The sequence below is a fragment of the Pezoporus flaviventris genome, unplaced genomic scaffold (assembly GCF_033815535.1).
Source record: "Pezoporus flaviventris isolate CSIRO_AGI_PZ_B2104156 unplaced genomic scaffold, CSIRO_AGI_Pfla_v1 ptg000036l, whole genome shotgun sequence".
In the NCBI taxonomy this organism is placed as follows: Eukaryota; Metazoa; Chordata; class Aves; order Psittaciformes; family Psittacidae; genus Pezoporus; species Pezoporus flaviventris.
Window position 1 is genome coordinate 29170517 of NW_026892584.1, and position 14153 is coordinate 29184669.

The 14153-nt window shown below is 36.5% G+C and overlaps 1 protein-coding gene across 11 annotated transcripts in view; it reads right to left on the bottom strand.

Annotated features, from left to right (window-relative positions):
• CEP128 (centrosomal protein 128) overlaps window positions 1-14153 on the bottom strand; it is a 140504-nt gene that overhangs the window by 119470 nt on the left and 6881 nt on the right. For 10 of the 11 annotated variants that reach the window (XM_061463739.1, XM_061463740.1, XM_061463736.1 and 7 more), the window contains exons 4-9: window positions 12689-12815; window positions 11586-11707; window positions 10671-10703; window positions 8987-9078; window positions 8198-8270; window positions 2300-2416 (exon numbers count right to left, since the gene is read on the bottom strand). In XM_061463739.1, the coding sequence (XP_061319723.1) occupies window positions 2300-2416; window positions 8198-8270; window positions 8987-9078; window positions 10671-10703; window positions 11586-11707; window positions 12689-12815 (564 nt within the window). The remainder of the gene's footprint in view (window positions 1-2299; window positions 2417-8197; window positions 8271-8986; window positions 9079-10670; window positions 10704-11585; window positions 11708-12688; window positions 12816-14153) is intronic. The other variant, XM_061463734.1, reaches the window with a different exon arrangement.

Sequence of the window (14153 nt, forward strand, 5' to 3'; positions counted from 1 at the left end):
ACTTAAGCTACAGACACACACACCATGCCCTAAGATCATTTGTATCTTATAAAGACTACTTCTCGATACAGTCCTCAGTACATTCATTTCTTCCATGCAGCACCAGCTACGAATGTATGTTGTGTGGAAAAAGATTGTTTCAGCCAGGATTAGCTCTGAACCTTGACTCGGCCAAACTCCTAAGAGTAAAAGTTTATCAAGAAGACTAATAGATGTTGAAATTTCCCACAAACTGAGAATAAGGACTATGTTTTGAACAGTGGTGTCAAAAAAGTATTTTAAATAGAAATCTAGGGGCTCCTCAGGAAAAATAATTTACAAATATATGCACAGAACAAAACAGAACTTTCAGAAGAAAAGATTAAAACATCTTCATCTACACCTGGACAGCTTAGGGGAATGAAAGGTCAGGAATGTACTCAGTATTTCATATTCATTAGGCATTACATTTAAAAGATGAGCTTCTAGGAGAAGAGGTATACATCTTGAGGGCTCATGATCACATAGCCAATCATATGAAAGTCTTTGAAAGAAAACTCGAATTCAATTGAGTGAATTCAAACACGTTTCAAAGGCAACCATGGCGGTGTCACTGTATCTTTACAGAAAAAGTTGTTATCCATTAAAAAAAAAGACTGTTCCAGTCTGCAGACAACACTACAACATGACACCAACTCATTTCATTAAGCAGATCTCTACCAGATGGAAGGCACAAAGAATCTAGAAATGAATGAAGGCATATTAAAGAGCAATGAAAACTATAATAAAGCACTCTAGTTCTTTTCACTCACTAGGACATCAATACAGAGAAAAATGAATCATAGAACCATAGAATAGTTAGGGTTGGAAGGACCTTAAGATCATCTAGTTCCAACCCCCCTGCCATGGGCAGGGACACCTCACACTAAACCATCTCACCCAAGGCTCTGTCCAGCCTGGCCTCGAACACCACCAGGGATGGAGCATTCACAACTTCATTGGGCAACCCATTCCAGTACCCCCATATCTGAAGGGGGCCTATAGGGATGCTGGGGAGGGACTCTTCATTAGGGACTGTAGTGACAGGACAAGGGGTAATGGATTAAAACGTAAACAGGGGAAGTTTAGATTGGATATAAAGAGGAAGTTCTTTACTGTAAGGGTGGTGAGGCACTGGAATAGGTTGCCCAGGGAAGTTGTGAATGCTCCATCCCTGTTGGTGTTCAAGGCCAGGTTGGACAGAGCCTTGGGTGAGATGGTTTAGTGTGAGGTGTCCCTGCCCATGGCAGGGGGGTTGGAACTAGATGATTTTAAGGTCCTTTCCAACCCTAACTATTCTATGATTCTTTCTGAAATACTAGCAGAAGCACTATGAGCATTTTGATAAACATTGTTTTCTATATGTACCAAAAGAGCATCATAGAATCATAGAATCATAGAATCGTATCTTATCTTCTTAAATATGACCGCTCAGTAGTCTCTAGCGTTACACGAAAGACATCAGTCTAAACTGAAGTTCCTCAATATCACTGCACAGTGCAAAACAACTGCCTTTCAAAAAGTATGTATGCCATTGCTAGTATTAAAAGTAAAAAACATGGAATCACACATTTCTTCTTAACTCTATTACATAATTAGAGATAAAATTGCAAATCATATCTTAAGGGAGGCAAAATAAAAAGTAACTCCCAGTTGAGACACAGATTTTCCTAATAGCAGTAACATCAGAAACAGAGATGTATTTTTTGTACGTTTCCCAAAGCGAGCAGAAAAAAAGGCTACTAGCTGTCTCCAATTTTAATTCATAATATTGACATGTGTATTTGTCTCCTAAACAATATTTTATGCTTCATCAGATACATCAGATCAAACAGTATACTACATCAGATACTGTTTGAAAAGCAATGAAAAGCTGTCTGGCCACTGCAGCACATTTGATTGCTTGTTGAGATAAGTTAAAAATAAACTGCTCACCGCAAGCAAAGTTTATATTTTAGAAAACAAAATGTTTCAATTGAGACAACCCAGCTAATGACTTGCTTTTGTTTGGAGTTTGAGGAAAGGCGCGAGGCATGGGTTATTTTGAAGAATGTTTGTGCCAGTTGCAAAAAAGATCTAAACATAGACAAGACATTATCATGAAGAACACAGACTGTACGTGTTATCATCTGGTTTCTAAAACAAGTGGAGCTGGATGGATGCAGTTTAAAATTAAGTGTCAAAGATACAAGTACTTTTACCAATTTGACAGGTACAGGCTCACAAATGTAGCAGGATCCTAACTCACCCCTGAATACACAGGAAGTTTTCATTTGCATACCTCTTGCAATTGAAGAGACATATGTCCCAGTTGGTCCTGGTGCCTTTCTACAACTTGTCTTTTAGTATGCATTTCTTGTTCTATCTCTTGAAGTCTTCTCTCTACCCGCTCCAATACCTTCAAAAGGAAAAAAAAAAAAAACAAAACCAAAAACATCCTGAAGGAAATTAGTGTGTCCTTTACCACATGTTAAGATAACAATGGCAAAAAAAGGTAAATAGAGTACAGGGCAGAAAGAAGAAATTTTTATTCTTAAAATTTTTATTTTATTAAATAAAATTTAGATGGTGTAGAAAATACCCAGAGTTATAGCAAAAATTACTCAAGGAGGGAACTGACCTGCTATCTTACTAGCAATATCATCCTTTAGCTATATGTATATTTTTCTCTACAGTGGCGGTTCTACTCAAATGCTAAATATCTCAACATCTAGCTTGGTGCAGTCTAACCTGAAGCTGCAATACAAAAATCTTATCTTCTCCAGGCCTGATTAACCCCTGGAGAATCATTTCCTTCACATCTCCAGTCTACGACCACACAGACCAGTGTTTGCCTTTCATAATCTGAAATTTGTGAGTGAAAAGTAGACAAGAGCTGTCACAGCACAAAATAATTACATCACTTTAAGACTTTTTCCCAATATGTTGTGAATACAAAGGAATACAGATAACAGTAGTTATTTGTTAAAGCAATTTGGATTATAAACACAGTAATTCAACCTTACACTACAACACCAGCACGAGTTTATTTTGCATTTCATGCTGCTAGCAGACAGCACCCTCTTGTGGGCAGCAAGTTAAATTTATATCGCTGAAGATTAGCTAGGAAAATATTTATGTATCATTTCCTCCCTACTTTAAAACTACTCATTTTAAACAACTACTAGAAAGAAATACCTCTTTTTATCTAAATACCATTCGGTAATGTGGATTTAAAACACTTTTCAACTACTAGTTCCTGATGTATGTAGAGGGGAACAAGTTCTGATCTGTACTTTCACCATTACGCATACCTCCACTAGCACTAGGCATAAGCACAGAAAATTTTAACATGAGCAACATAGTTGTGTATTAACAGAAAGGTTACATTTGTGGTCTGGGCTGCATGAGTACATCGGGTTTAAAGAATGGAATGGTCTTGCTTTACAACAGAATACATCCATTTGAAAACATTTCTTGTTTGTGAAGCTAGATGAATCGTCAACAAAAAATCTGGAATTCTGTATTTTCTCTTAAAAACCTCAGGAGAAGCTCAAAAAATGTACAGCAACAAACCGCATTCTGTCGTATAAGTTATGAAAAGCTCTGCAGCCATAATCCAGAATAATAACTTACTAAAAACTAATGTACAAAAATAAGGACCACATCACAACATTTGTATTTGTTTTGAAAACTACTCCTCAATGTTACTTCTGTAATTTAGAAAATACTCCTGCTAAGAGAAACAATGATACTATGTAGCTGGAACAGAAAATAGCACTTTGGCATTAAACTTTTTACATCTTTGCTGAAAACTGGGAAATAGCTGTCATTCTTTTCTCCATATATCTCTAAAAGAAAGTTACGTTTTTACATTTTAAAAAAATCTTGGCTACATGTTTCTGAAGGCAGAGGTTTCTCAGCCCTCTCACATATCTTTCAAGTGAAGTTAAGCAAGAGAGCACTACAGCTATAAAGAAAATGTGTAATTTAGATTAGAGAGAACATCCAAAAGTAACATCACCCCCAAAGAAAACATTCAAGAGGAGATCAGTAACTTCCTCACTGACACAGGTCTAGCTCACCACACACTCAGTCAAGTGACATGACATGAGGCAGCACTAGACAAGATTCATTGCAAGTTGTCACTGATGCAGAATGAATAAGAAAGTAACTTTTTTACTAACTACAAGATATCAAGTGATTTGTCTTGCCTCTAACTTTCACCTCCCTCCAGAATACAACCTTTATCTTATTTCTAACAAGGTACTGAAAAAGATGCATTCATTAAATTTGTCAGGCGCATGGAGATTTCAGACTTACAGACATCACCCTTAGGAAAACAAACAAACAAACAAAAAAAAATGTTAAACCCCTGTTCTATCCTCTAAGCCACTTCCAGGACTGGATACAGGATTTCAGTTCTGTTTTCCAACATACCTGAAGCATCTCTATACTGCATCACCTAGACTATTAACAAAAATTTCAGAGAAAACCAGATGAAGAGTAGCACCACATAAAATTCACTTCACTAACAGTTCATGAACTAGTTTTATCACATTTTACCGAAAAGCTTACTAGAACAGTATATGAAATTCTTTCTAAAAAAAAAAAAAACTATGCATGAAGACACAGAAAAACAGTGTTTCATTCATGTAAATTACTTCTATGATACAAATATAATTTTTCTTGATAAATCTGTGTTGTCTGATGTATCCTCCTGGATGTTTATTTTTTCCAGAACTTCAACTGTAATCAATCTATTTTATCCTTTCCAAGGTCTGTCAATTTTGAATATTCCAGGAACATTTTTTCTAACTCATAGTTAGAAAAAAGTTGTTCATGAATATTCCAAAATAGAAGATATTTGGATATTTGCCCACTTTCATTTCCTCAAAAGACTGAAGACTTTTCTGCATGTAATCAGTCATTTATTGCTAGGGTGGTGAGGGACTGAAATGGGTTGCCCAGGGAGGTTGTGAATGCTCCATCCCCGGTGGTGTTCGAGGCCAGGTTGGCACAAAGCCTTGGGTGAGATGGTTTAGTGTGAGGTGTCCCTGCCCATGGCAGAGAGGTTGGAACTAGATGATCTTAAGGTCCTTTCCAAACCTAACTATTCTATGATTTTATGATTCTAAGGTAGAGCTTGGCATACAGAATGGTTGACTATTAAAGAAAGTTGGTTTAGGATACAGGAACAGGTACCACACTGATTAACATTTCTTCAGAAGGAAAAGTATTTTCTAGTAGACAAATGCTTACTAATATTTAATATTTAATATTTAATATAAATATTAAATTAGCATTAATCCTGAAAAAGAGGATTAAACAAAAGGCAGTCTCCTAAACACTACTTTTAGCCTACTTTATAAAGAATAATACTAGTTATATCAGTTGTCTTTCGATCTCCTTCATGTCTTTTAATGAATTTATTTCAAGTCACAACTGAAGGGTATGTAGATCACTTCCACGGTCTATCCTCCATTCTTCAACATTTTTCTTAGAAGCCGCTTTATATTTATGCAACTCTCTTCTAGAGACCAAGACTTACTCTAAGAGGTTTAATATTTTTGCTCCTGTAGTGATGCCAAATATAAGTTTGCTTAGTCATTGTTACAAAGTGCACAGATTAAAAATCATGCACTGGACTCTCTTTTACAGTTTTGTGGGGCCTTTTTGTTGTCTTTTTTTCCTGGAATCTTTCTGCTAACTTGCTGCACAAAGCAGTGAAAGCACCACTCAATACAGTTCCCCCAACATAACATTTACTCAGTCTACACTGGTGTAGACATGATCTCCCACAAGAAACATATTTCTTGGGGGAAATATGGGGGAATATGTGGGAAATATGTGGGAAACATATTTCCTGCTTTTGTAGCCTCTTTGACCTTCCTCAGTTTGTCACAGGCTCTGTGACACACAACAACTGGGATAAAAAGAAGGAAAAAAAACCAAAACAACTAGAAGCAATTAAGTGTCAACTCATTAATTAGCACACGCAGAAGAAACCCTAAAATTCACTTCCTTTGTTCCAAAAGACTCTATCTCAGGCCATTTCTACCATCACAGTATGTATCTTGTCCTCTGGATCTTACCAAAAGCCTTGGTGTAGACAAGCAATTCACTGAAGAACAGCACAAAGAGTACAGAGGTTCTACTTAAAATGAAACACTAGCACTGAATTACTACACTGACATTGCTGTAGCAGCAAAATCTATGAACGTTCCCCCACCACCAATTAAATACAAATAGCAGAATGCCCTGTTTAAAACCAGGGTGACGTTTCAGTCACACAGCTAAATATAATCTTGTGGAAGATGCTGGATGCTTTATCTACAAAAGCAGCATCCTACTTCTTGAGTTTCTTTCCTGTTTTTCAGCCCTCCACTGTTATTTCTAGTGCACAAGTCCTGATGACTGAAATCTATTCCAACAGATTTTTGTTGCCTTTCTCGTTTTGATCTATTTTCTCATCAATGCAGACTTGAAACAGAAGTATCACAAAAATAGCAAAGTTCTTTCACACGTCACTTCAAATACTGTTAAACTTTTCCCTCAGGGCAAAGATGTGTGACATACATTTCACAAGTCACCTGTGAAGTGCCACTATATTAGATTTTCTGAAGGACAGTTACTTATCTGACAATAATCCTGGCTTTCCAAGGTATCACAGCCAACACAAACCTCATGTGAAAGCCATTTCACTTGACATTGCTGTCTTTATTCTCGTACACAGCCTACACTAACCTTCCAATGGCACCATTTCGATTAAGTAGATACTTAAAGGTTAATGCCATTAGAAGGTTAGTGTAGCATCTCAATTAAGCATCTACTTAATTTGAACAAATCTGTGCTTCGGTGCAGTTGCTTTTTATGCATAAAGATCAGCTTTTTGTACTATTTGGGATGTGCTTCTATACCAGGAGATTGCAACAAAGTATCAAAGATGGCTATCTTATGTAACTATAAAGTAAATAAACATTCTTTCAATTGTTTATAACTCTATGCGAACATTCCCCTACCAAACATCCAAACTCTTAAAGGAAATAAGGAATCTCACAAAACATTTAGGTAAGAGATTTTGATGGAATCGTAGAACCTGCAATCTTTATGTCAAAAGCAGACAGATTCTCAAGTGCAAGGCCATGGAGAGTGCTTAAGTATCCAACTATGCCTGTGTTATCACCTCAGATGTCCTATAGGGTGGAAACAGCTCCCTTTAAAGGTAAAATTAATATGCATTGATTGTGTTGTGTGGCTTGAAGTATTCAGATTCAGCATCAAAAATACTTTAAGAATTGTAACGTCTAATTAAAATAAATTCTGAACTAGCAACTCAGAACAACTGCAGTGACTAGACCTTTATCACCCCACATACTTATATATAGAGACAATTTGCAAACATCACTGAATATACTGAACATTATAGCTGTAAGAATTTAGATATATGTCCCTAGGGAAATGAAGACCTAAAAGACCCGAATTGAAAATAATGTTTCTGCCATGAACTCATTCAGTCAAGATATCAAGAATCAATTTGACAATTTATTGCCAAGAATCATATAGTAGAATATAAATATGATGGCAGTATTGGAGGAGATTTTAAAAAAAAAAAAAAAAAAGGCAAACAAGACCAAACAACTCCAAAGCAAAAAGATAAAGACACTAAGGACAAAAGTTCCTGCACAAATTTGCATGAGGAAGTCATGAGAAAAAAAAAAATAAAACAACAGAAAAGTAGTGTCTCCTACCCAGCTCACTTTCACAAATGAGTAATCATTCAGAATTAAATTATGTCATTAGAAGAATTCCTAAACACAGAAAGGTACTAAAGGATCTCAAAAATGTACAATAACAGATCACAGTTTCTTCATGCACTCTAAGGAGGAACCATGATCAAAATTAAAAAGCAGCTTTCCCCAAGATTATGAATTTTGAAACAGAAAATTTCACTATATACACACTTGTAAAGCACTTGCTTTTACTTTAAACAAGCACCTGGAATATAAAATCTGTCTATCTTGCTGATTTCATTATGTAAAGGTAGCATTTTGATAACCCATAGTAGCCTAGATAAGACCATGTTCAGATATATGTACCAATGTGTGGCACTGATTACCAGGACAGAAACCAAACTAGAAGTTCATGTCCTGTTTATATAACTAAAAAAAAATCACCTTTTCATGTGAGTCACACTCACCGTTTCTTGTCTTTGGGACTCAGTAAGCTTTCCAGACAATTCTTCTACAGTTTTTCTTAATTCAGCTTCAGTGCTTCATAGAAAAATATAGGTAAGAAAATACTCTTACAAAAACTAAATATCAACTATGATAATTTTAAGCAGAAAAACTCCCAGATCTTTAAGCTACTTCAATTTCTTCTACAGCCTCTAAATTCCTAGCATAGAGACCAGCCTCAATTAAAAAAGTCATGATAAAAAGTATTTGCATTTCTCAAGTGAAGATAAAGAGCATCTAGGTTGAAAGGCTGTCAACAACTATAAAATTATGAACAGGTCTACAGAGTGCTTTCGAATAGCAGTTCCTACTAGGAATTAGCAGACCAATTCCCGTTATTGCTATTAGACAAAGCACCACATGTTGAGACAGTACATACTTCAGAAAAGCATTATGGCCTGCATAAGAGCTTGTTCACAAGAGACTCCAGTACCAAGAATAAACAAGGAACAAATCTATAATAAAAGAAATTCCCGAGTCCTTGTTGGTTTGTCCATATATCTAGAAGGGGAGGAAAGCCACATATCCTATACAAATCAGAATTGATGGGTCTTATCTACATTTATAAATACTGCACAAGATGATGGGAAACAAGCAGTATATAATACTGCTTTCATCTAAATCTTGTGTAATCCCCTGCTCTTCACAAAATTATTTTTTTAAATACAGAAGAATAAAGTTTAAGCATTATTTAAAAGCATAACAATTATGTTCCACACTATTCTTCATATGGAGTTATATTCTCTTCATACCGATTTCTTCTTGAAAACTCCCGACTGATGTCATCTCCTAGGCGAAGTTGTTCAGTGCTGAGATCTCGAAGAGACTGGTGGAAAGAATGCAGCTGTAAATCAAAGTACACAAATTAAGCCAAGGCTTATGAACCCTTGTATCTGTGATATTCCTAAAATACATATATACCCTTTTAAAATAAAGCAGATAAAAATAGCCTACAATATATCAACACCACAAAATTCCATGAATTGCATGTCTCTATTTCAAACAACCCTTCACAACACTTGCTCTCTGACATTTAATATTCAGTACATTATTTGCTAAACCAAGCTTCCCAACTATGGGGTTTTCTTCTATCATTCACAGCTTGGTCATTTTGGTTACCTGACACTGCACCATCTTTTCAACCTAAGGCAAAGCAAGATGAAAGATCAGAACAGGTGAAGTCAGGAGAGACACGTTTCCTTCTAATAAATGCTAGCGTAAGTGAAACAAAGTTCTGCCCAGCTATACATATTGCTATAAAAAGATGGAAGTGACCAAGCAGAACACTACAATGTATTCAGGAGCTACCAGAACAATGAGGAAAGATATTTTACCTTGCCCAAGACTTTACATACTCTAGAATGCTTTTCCAGAGCTTGGGCTGGGGTAGGGAGGGAAGGCAAACAGAAAACCTCCAACAAAAAAAAAAAAAAAAACACCACATCTATTTTCCTCTCTAATACCTCTCATCTTCCCCAATCAGCAGGCCTCCAATTTATAGTTAAACCTTTTAAGTAAGCAAATTTCTATACTTCATGGGATAAAAACAGACAGTTAATCCATCCTAATCCAACCTACTGCTGCCAACGGCTTAGTAGCCATGATCATCATTGTAAAAAATCCTAGTTTATAATAGCCCCTTTTTCTATGACCAAGACTTAAACCTACATCTTCCACAGCCCAGCTGACTGCCATCAACATTCAGATACAGGCACTATAATCTCACCTGTGCAACTAACCAGAAATTTCAACCTGACCCAAGAGACTTTGAAAACCACAGCACATTTTCAGAACCTATCAGCCTAAGAAGGAAACTCAGATGTGTTAGAAGCACATTCAGCTGGAAAATTACCTGTGCTAGAAGCAGTCAGAATGTGAATAAAGGGACTGTGGTTACAGAAAGAAGAAAAAGTCACAGCTTTAGTTAAACAACAATGCTTCCTCTCTGCCTCAGTTGTTACTTATGGTCATAATCAATTATTAGCTCTGCTTCACCATTCCTTAAAGCACTATACTCTTCTTACAAAAATAGCTAATGATCTAGTAAAGCCATATTCACCCACTGAAGAACAAGAATAAGGAATAAACTGGTAATAATCATCAAAACAGGAAAACTGAGCTATTTGCTTACTTAGTTGTTTAATAGAATCCCACCCAACTTAGTTTCACCTGCAGATTTACTGAGAGTGTACTCAATGCCCTCATTCAGCTCATCAATAAAAATATTAACAACATTGGCCCCAATACTGAGCCCTGACGGACACCTAGAAACTAGAAATTCCGTATGCATTGCAGGAACTGCCTTGAACAAATTTTTTAAAGATATTTATAGAATATTTAGAAGTAGTCTAAAATAGGTTGAATATTTTCAGAAGCTTAGGAGGAAAGATTTCTGTATAACATTATTTCCTTCCAAGGATAAAGTTCCACAGTAACCCTGGGGGATGAATGAATGAAGGGAGCAGCAGACTGAAAGGAACAATGAAACAGGGTTAAACAGAAGTATAGGAATTTCTGTGGCACTCAAGACTTCCAAAAAAGTCAACTTAACGTACTGTCGTTAAGTCTAAAATTACTTGGAAGTTGAGACTGGTTTAATAAAGTCAACATGAACATCTCACCATCAGCTGCTTTAATATTAGTCATTATACATTTCTCCTGGACAAATTAGTCCACAGAAAGAGATTCACTCAAGTAGGTCTATCTGCTGAAAGCTCCGCTCTATATGTAAGATATAGAAAGTCTATGATCTTATCCATTAAAGTAACTAATTTCTTTTTTCTGAAGAGTCTGCAAGTAGACACAAGTTGAGGGGTATGAAAATTACCAGTACCATACACATCCTCTCCTCCTCGCATCATCTGCCTGAAGTATGGGGTCAAATTATCCCACTCACAGATCAGACCTAGAATTAAGATGGAGAACTAGCTGGTTCAAAAATCAATCCAGGCAATCCTGAAGTAAACAGCAAAAGCACTAAGATCTTCTGCCATTTACCAAAGCAGAACAGTCCCCTTTATAGCCACACTGGATTTCAACATGTACATGAACGTTAATCACATATTCAGAAATTATTTTTATTTCTCATATGTAGTTTAAAAAGTACAATTATTTTCATACATTTCTTTTGATATCATTACCATCCGCATCTTTTTCTCTATAATGATTTGCATGAAACTGACATGACTGACAGACACAAGAAAATGTATGTCAGGTAACACTGAAAGCACATTTCATAACTGAAACATTCTTAGCTGCATCATCAGAATAACCTTATTTGATGGGAAAAACAAAGAGCCCGGTGACCACATGTTGCCTGTTTGGGAGGCAACTCCCATTAGTGCTTTGTACCTGGTCAAAATTATCTGCCTCATTGACAAATCGAACACTTGCAGATCTAGACCTTCGATGTTTATTGCCCTGTGAGTCTCCATAATCCCTGAGAGGAGAAGTAGGCAGGAAGTGGCGGTTCCCTTTATGAGATAGGAGATAAAAAAAAAGAAGTAGGAAAACAAAACTTTGTATGGGAAGTTTTTCATTTTGCTTTATCAAAAAGTGCGTTTCACCTTGCCAATATACTTATAAGCCACATCACAGACAAAACTCCTACTAAATTTACATAAAATGCACAGGCATACTTATATATCCTTTACCTCTTCTCAGGATTCTTCTTCAAGTGTTTCTGAAATACATGTATGTGATGGTAAGAAGGAGGTTTTCTTTGTTCCTCCGAGGAATAAATAGGGTTTTTCCTCTAATTTTATTTGCCCAAGCAATAGCTTTTGCTCTACTTTTTTCTATCTATTATAGCTTCAAACTACAGTACTACACAGCTTTTACAGAAGCTTTCTACTAAAAGACATTAAATTTACTAACATTATTTTTAGTAAATTTACTAAATTTACTACAATTCTGGGAGGAATGCAGCCCCCAAATACACTTTGTTCTAAAATATAATGAATTTTCAGAGAGATGTACAAGAAAAAAGCTACTTTTCTGTAGGTTATACATTTGTACAGTTCTTCCTTTTTCGCTGAGCCTTACATAATTTCATCCACACATCCATAATCTTATGCATTTAAAATTTAACTTCCCTTTTGCTGTGAAGTAAGCTTCAGAATCTGCAATATCTTTTGGATTTAGCTTTAACTTATATGTGTCTACAACTCTCATTACCATGCATATGATACATCATGCAGGGGACAAGCAATTTTCTCTACTGAAAGAATCATTAGATCTCTTGGGATACCAGCAGAAAAGACTATGTAATAGAAAGCTGCAAGAATTTACCCAACCAGCAGCTGCATAAGGTCCTGCAAATTTCTAAACCCAATTTCTTTGAAGTAATCAATGACAACTTTTCACACCACTATCTTTATATTTTTAACTTCTTCTTTCCATACAACAACTATATGACATAATTTAAGCACACTCAAGCACCTTAAGTATTTTACCTGACACTCCTCCTCCATCTAGATCACTAGGATATAAGCTTGAGAGAGAAGCACTTCTCATTTCAGAGTTCCGGGTTAATCGTTGGCTCCTTAATTGACCTATAGATTGTTCCAGTGTTTCTTTTAACTGCAGAGAAATTGCAATTTACTGAAATATGAGCACAGACTGATGAAAAAAATGCATGTAAAATATTATTTTTCAAAAAAGTAATTAAGAGAATCAAAACTATTTTTAAGCCAGGAATTAATAACAGCTTTTCTTCATTATCTTGTATGTCATATTCCTATAACTATAGCAAAACACTTTTACAACACTGGCGGCTTCAGATATCAAGTTTCTTACAACAGTGGTGCAACACACCAGGAAAACTCAAAAGAAAAAACAAGTCTTCTACAACCAAACTAAGACCTATTTGCCAGCTCTGCAAAATCCAGAAAATAACTTCAAAGAAATTCTTTTCATTGGCATTTTTCTATCAGCTCCATCTGTAATCAATGTGACATATAGCTGTCAAATTTCACTAAGAAGCTTTATATCAAGCCCCACTTTTACGAGCTATACTTCAAGAAAAGGGCAGCCATCTCAAACTTTAAAGTTCAGAACTAACTATATTCCTAAACAAGTTCCCCATTTTTTCTTACTTTCTAAAATTACATTTGCTAATTTTGGTTCTCAGCCACTTGCTTTTGACACGTTTATTTGACAATCCACAAAACATCTATTTCTAAAGGGTTGCCTTTCCTTTCCCTAACAGAAGCTTGTACACAAGGGTTAAATTCCTGCTTTATTCTCGCAGAAATATACACAATGTCGGATCTCCCTCTAGGTGGTACAAAAAGGTGCCTAACATTTTGGTCCTTCCTTAATATCATAGAATCATAGAATAGTTAGGGCTGGAAAGGACCTTAATATCATCCAGTTCCAATACCCCTGCACACCTCACACTAAACCATGTTACCCAAGGCTCTGTCCAACCTGGCCTTGAACACTGACAGGGATGGAGCATTCACAACCTCCCTGGGCAACTCATTCCAGTGCCTCACCATACTCACAGTACAGAATTTCTTCCTTATATCCAATCTAAACTTCCCCTGTTTAAGTTTTAACCCATTACCCCTTGTCCAATCACTACAGTCCCTAATGAAGAGTCCCTCTCCAGCATCCTCACAGGCCCCCTTCAGATACTGGAAGGCTGCTATGAGGTCTCCACGCAGCCTTCTCTTCTCCAGGCTGAACAGCCCCAACTTTCTCAGCCTGTCTTCATATGGGAGGTGCTCCAGTCCCCTCATCATCCTCGTGGCCCTTCTCTGGACTTGTTCCAACAGTTCCATGTCCTTTTATGTTGAGGACACCAGAACTGTACCCAATACTCCAAGTGAGGTGTCATGAGAGCAGAGTAGAGAGGCAGGATCACCTCCTTCGACCTGCTGGTCACTCTCCTTTTGATGCAGCCCAGGATACGGT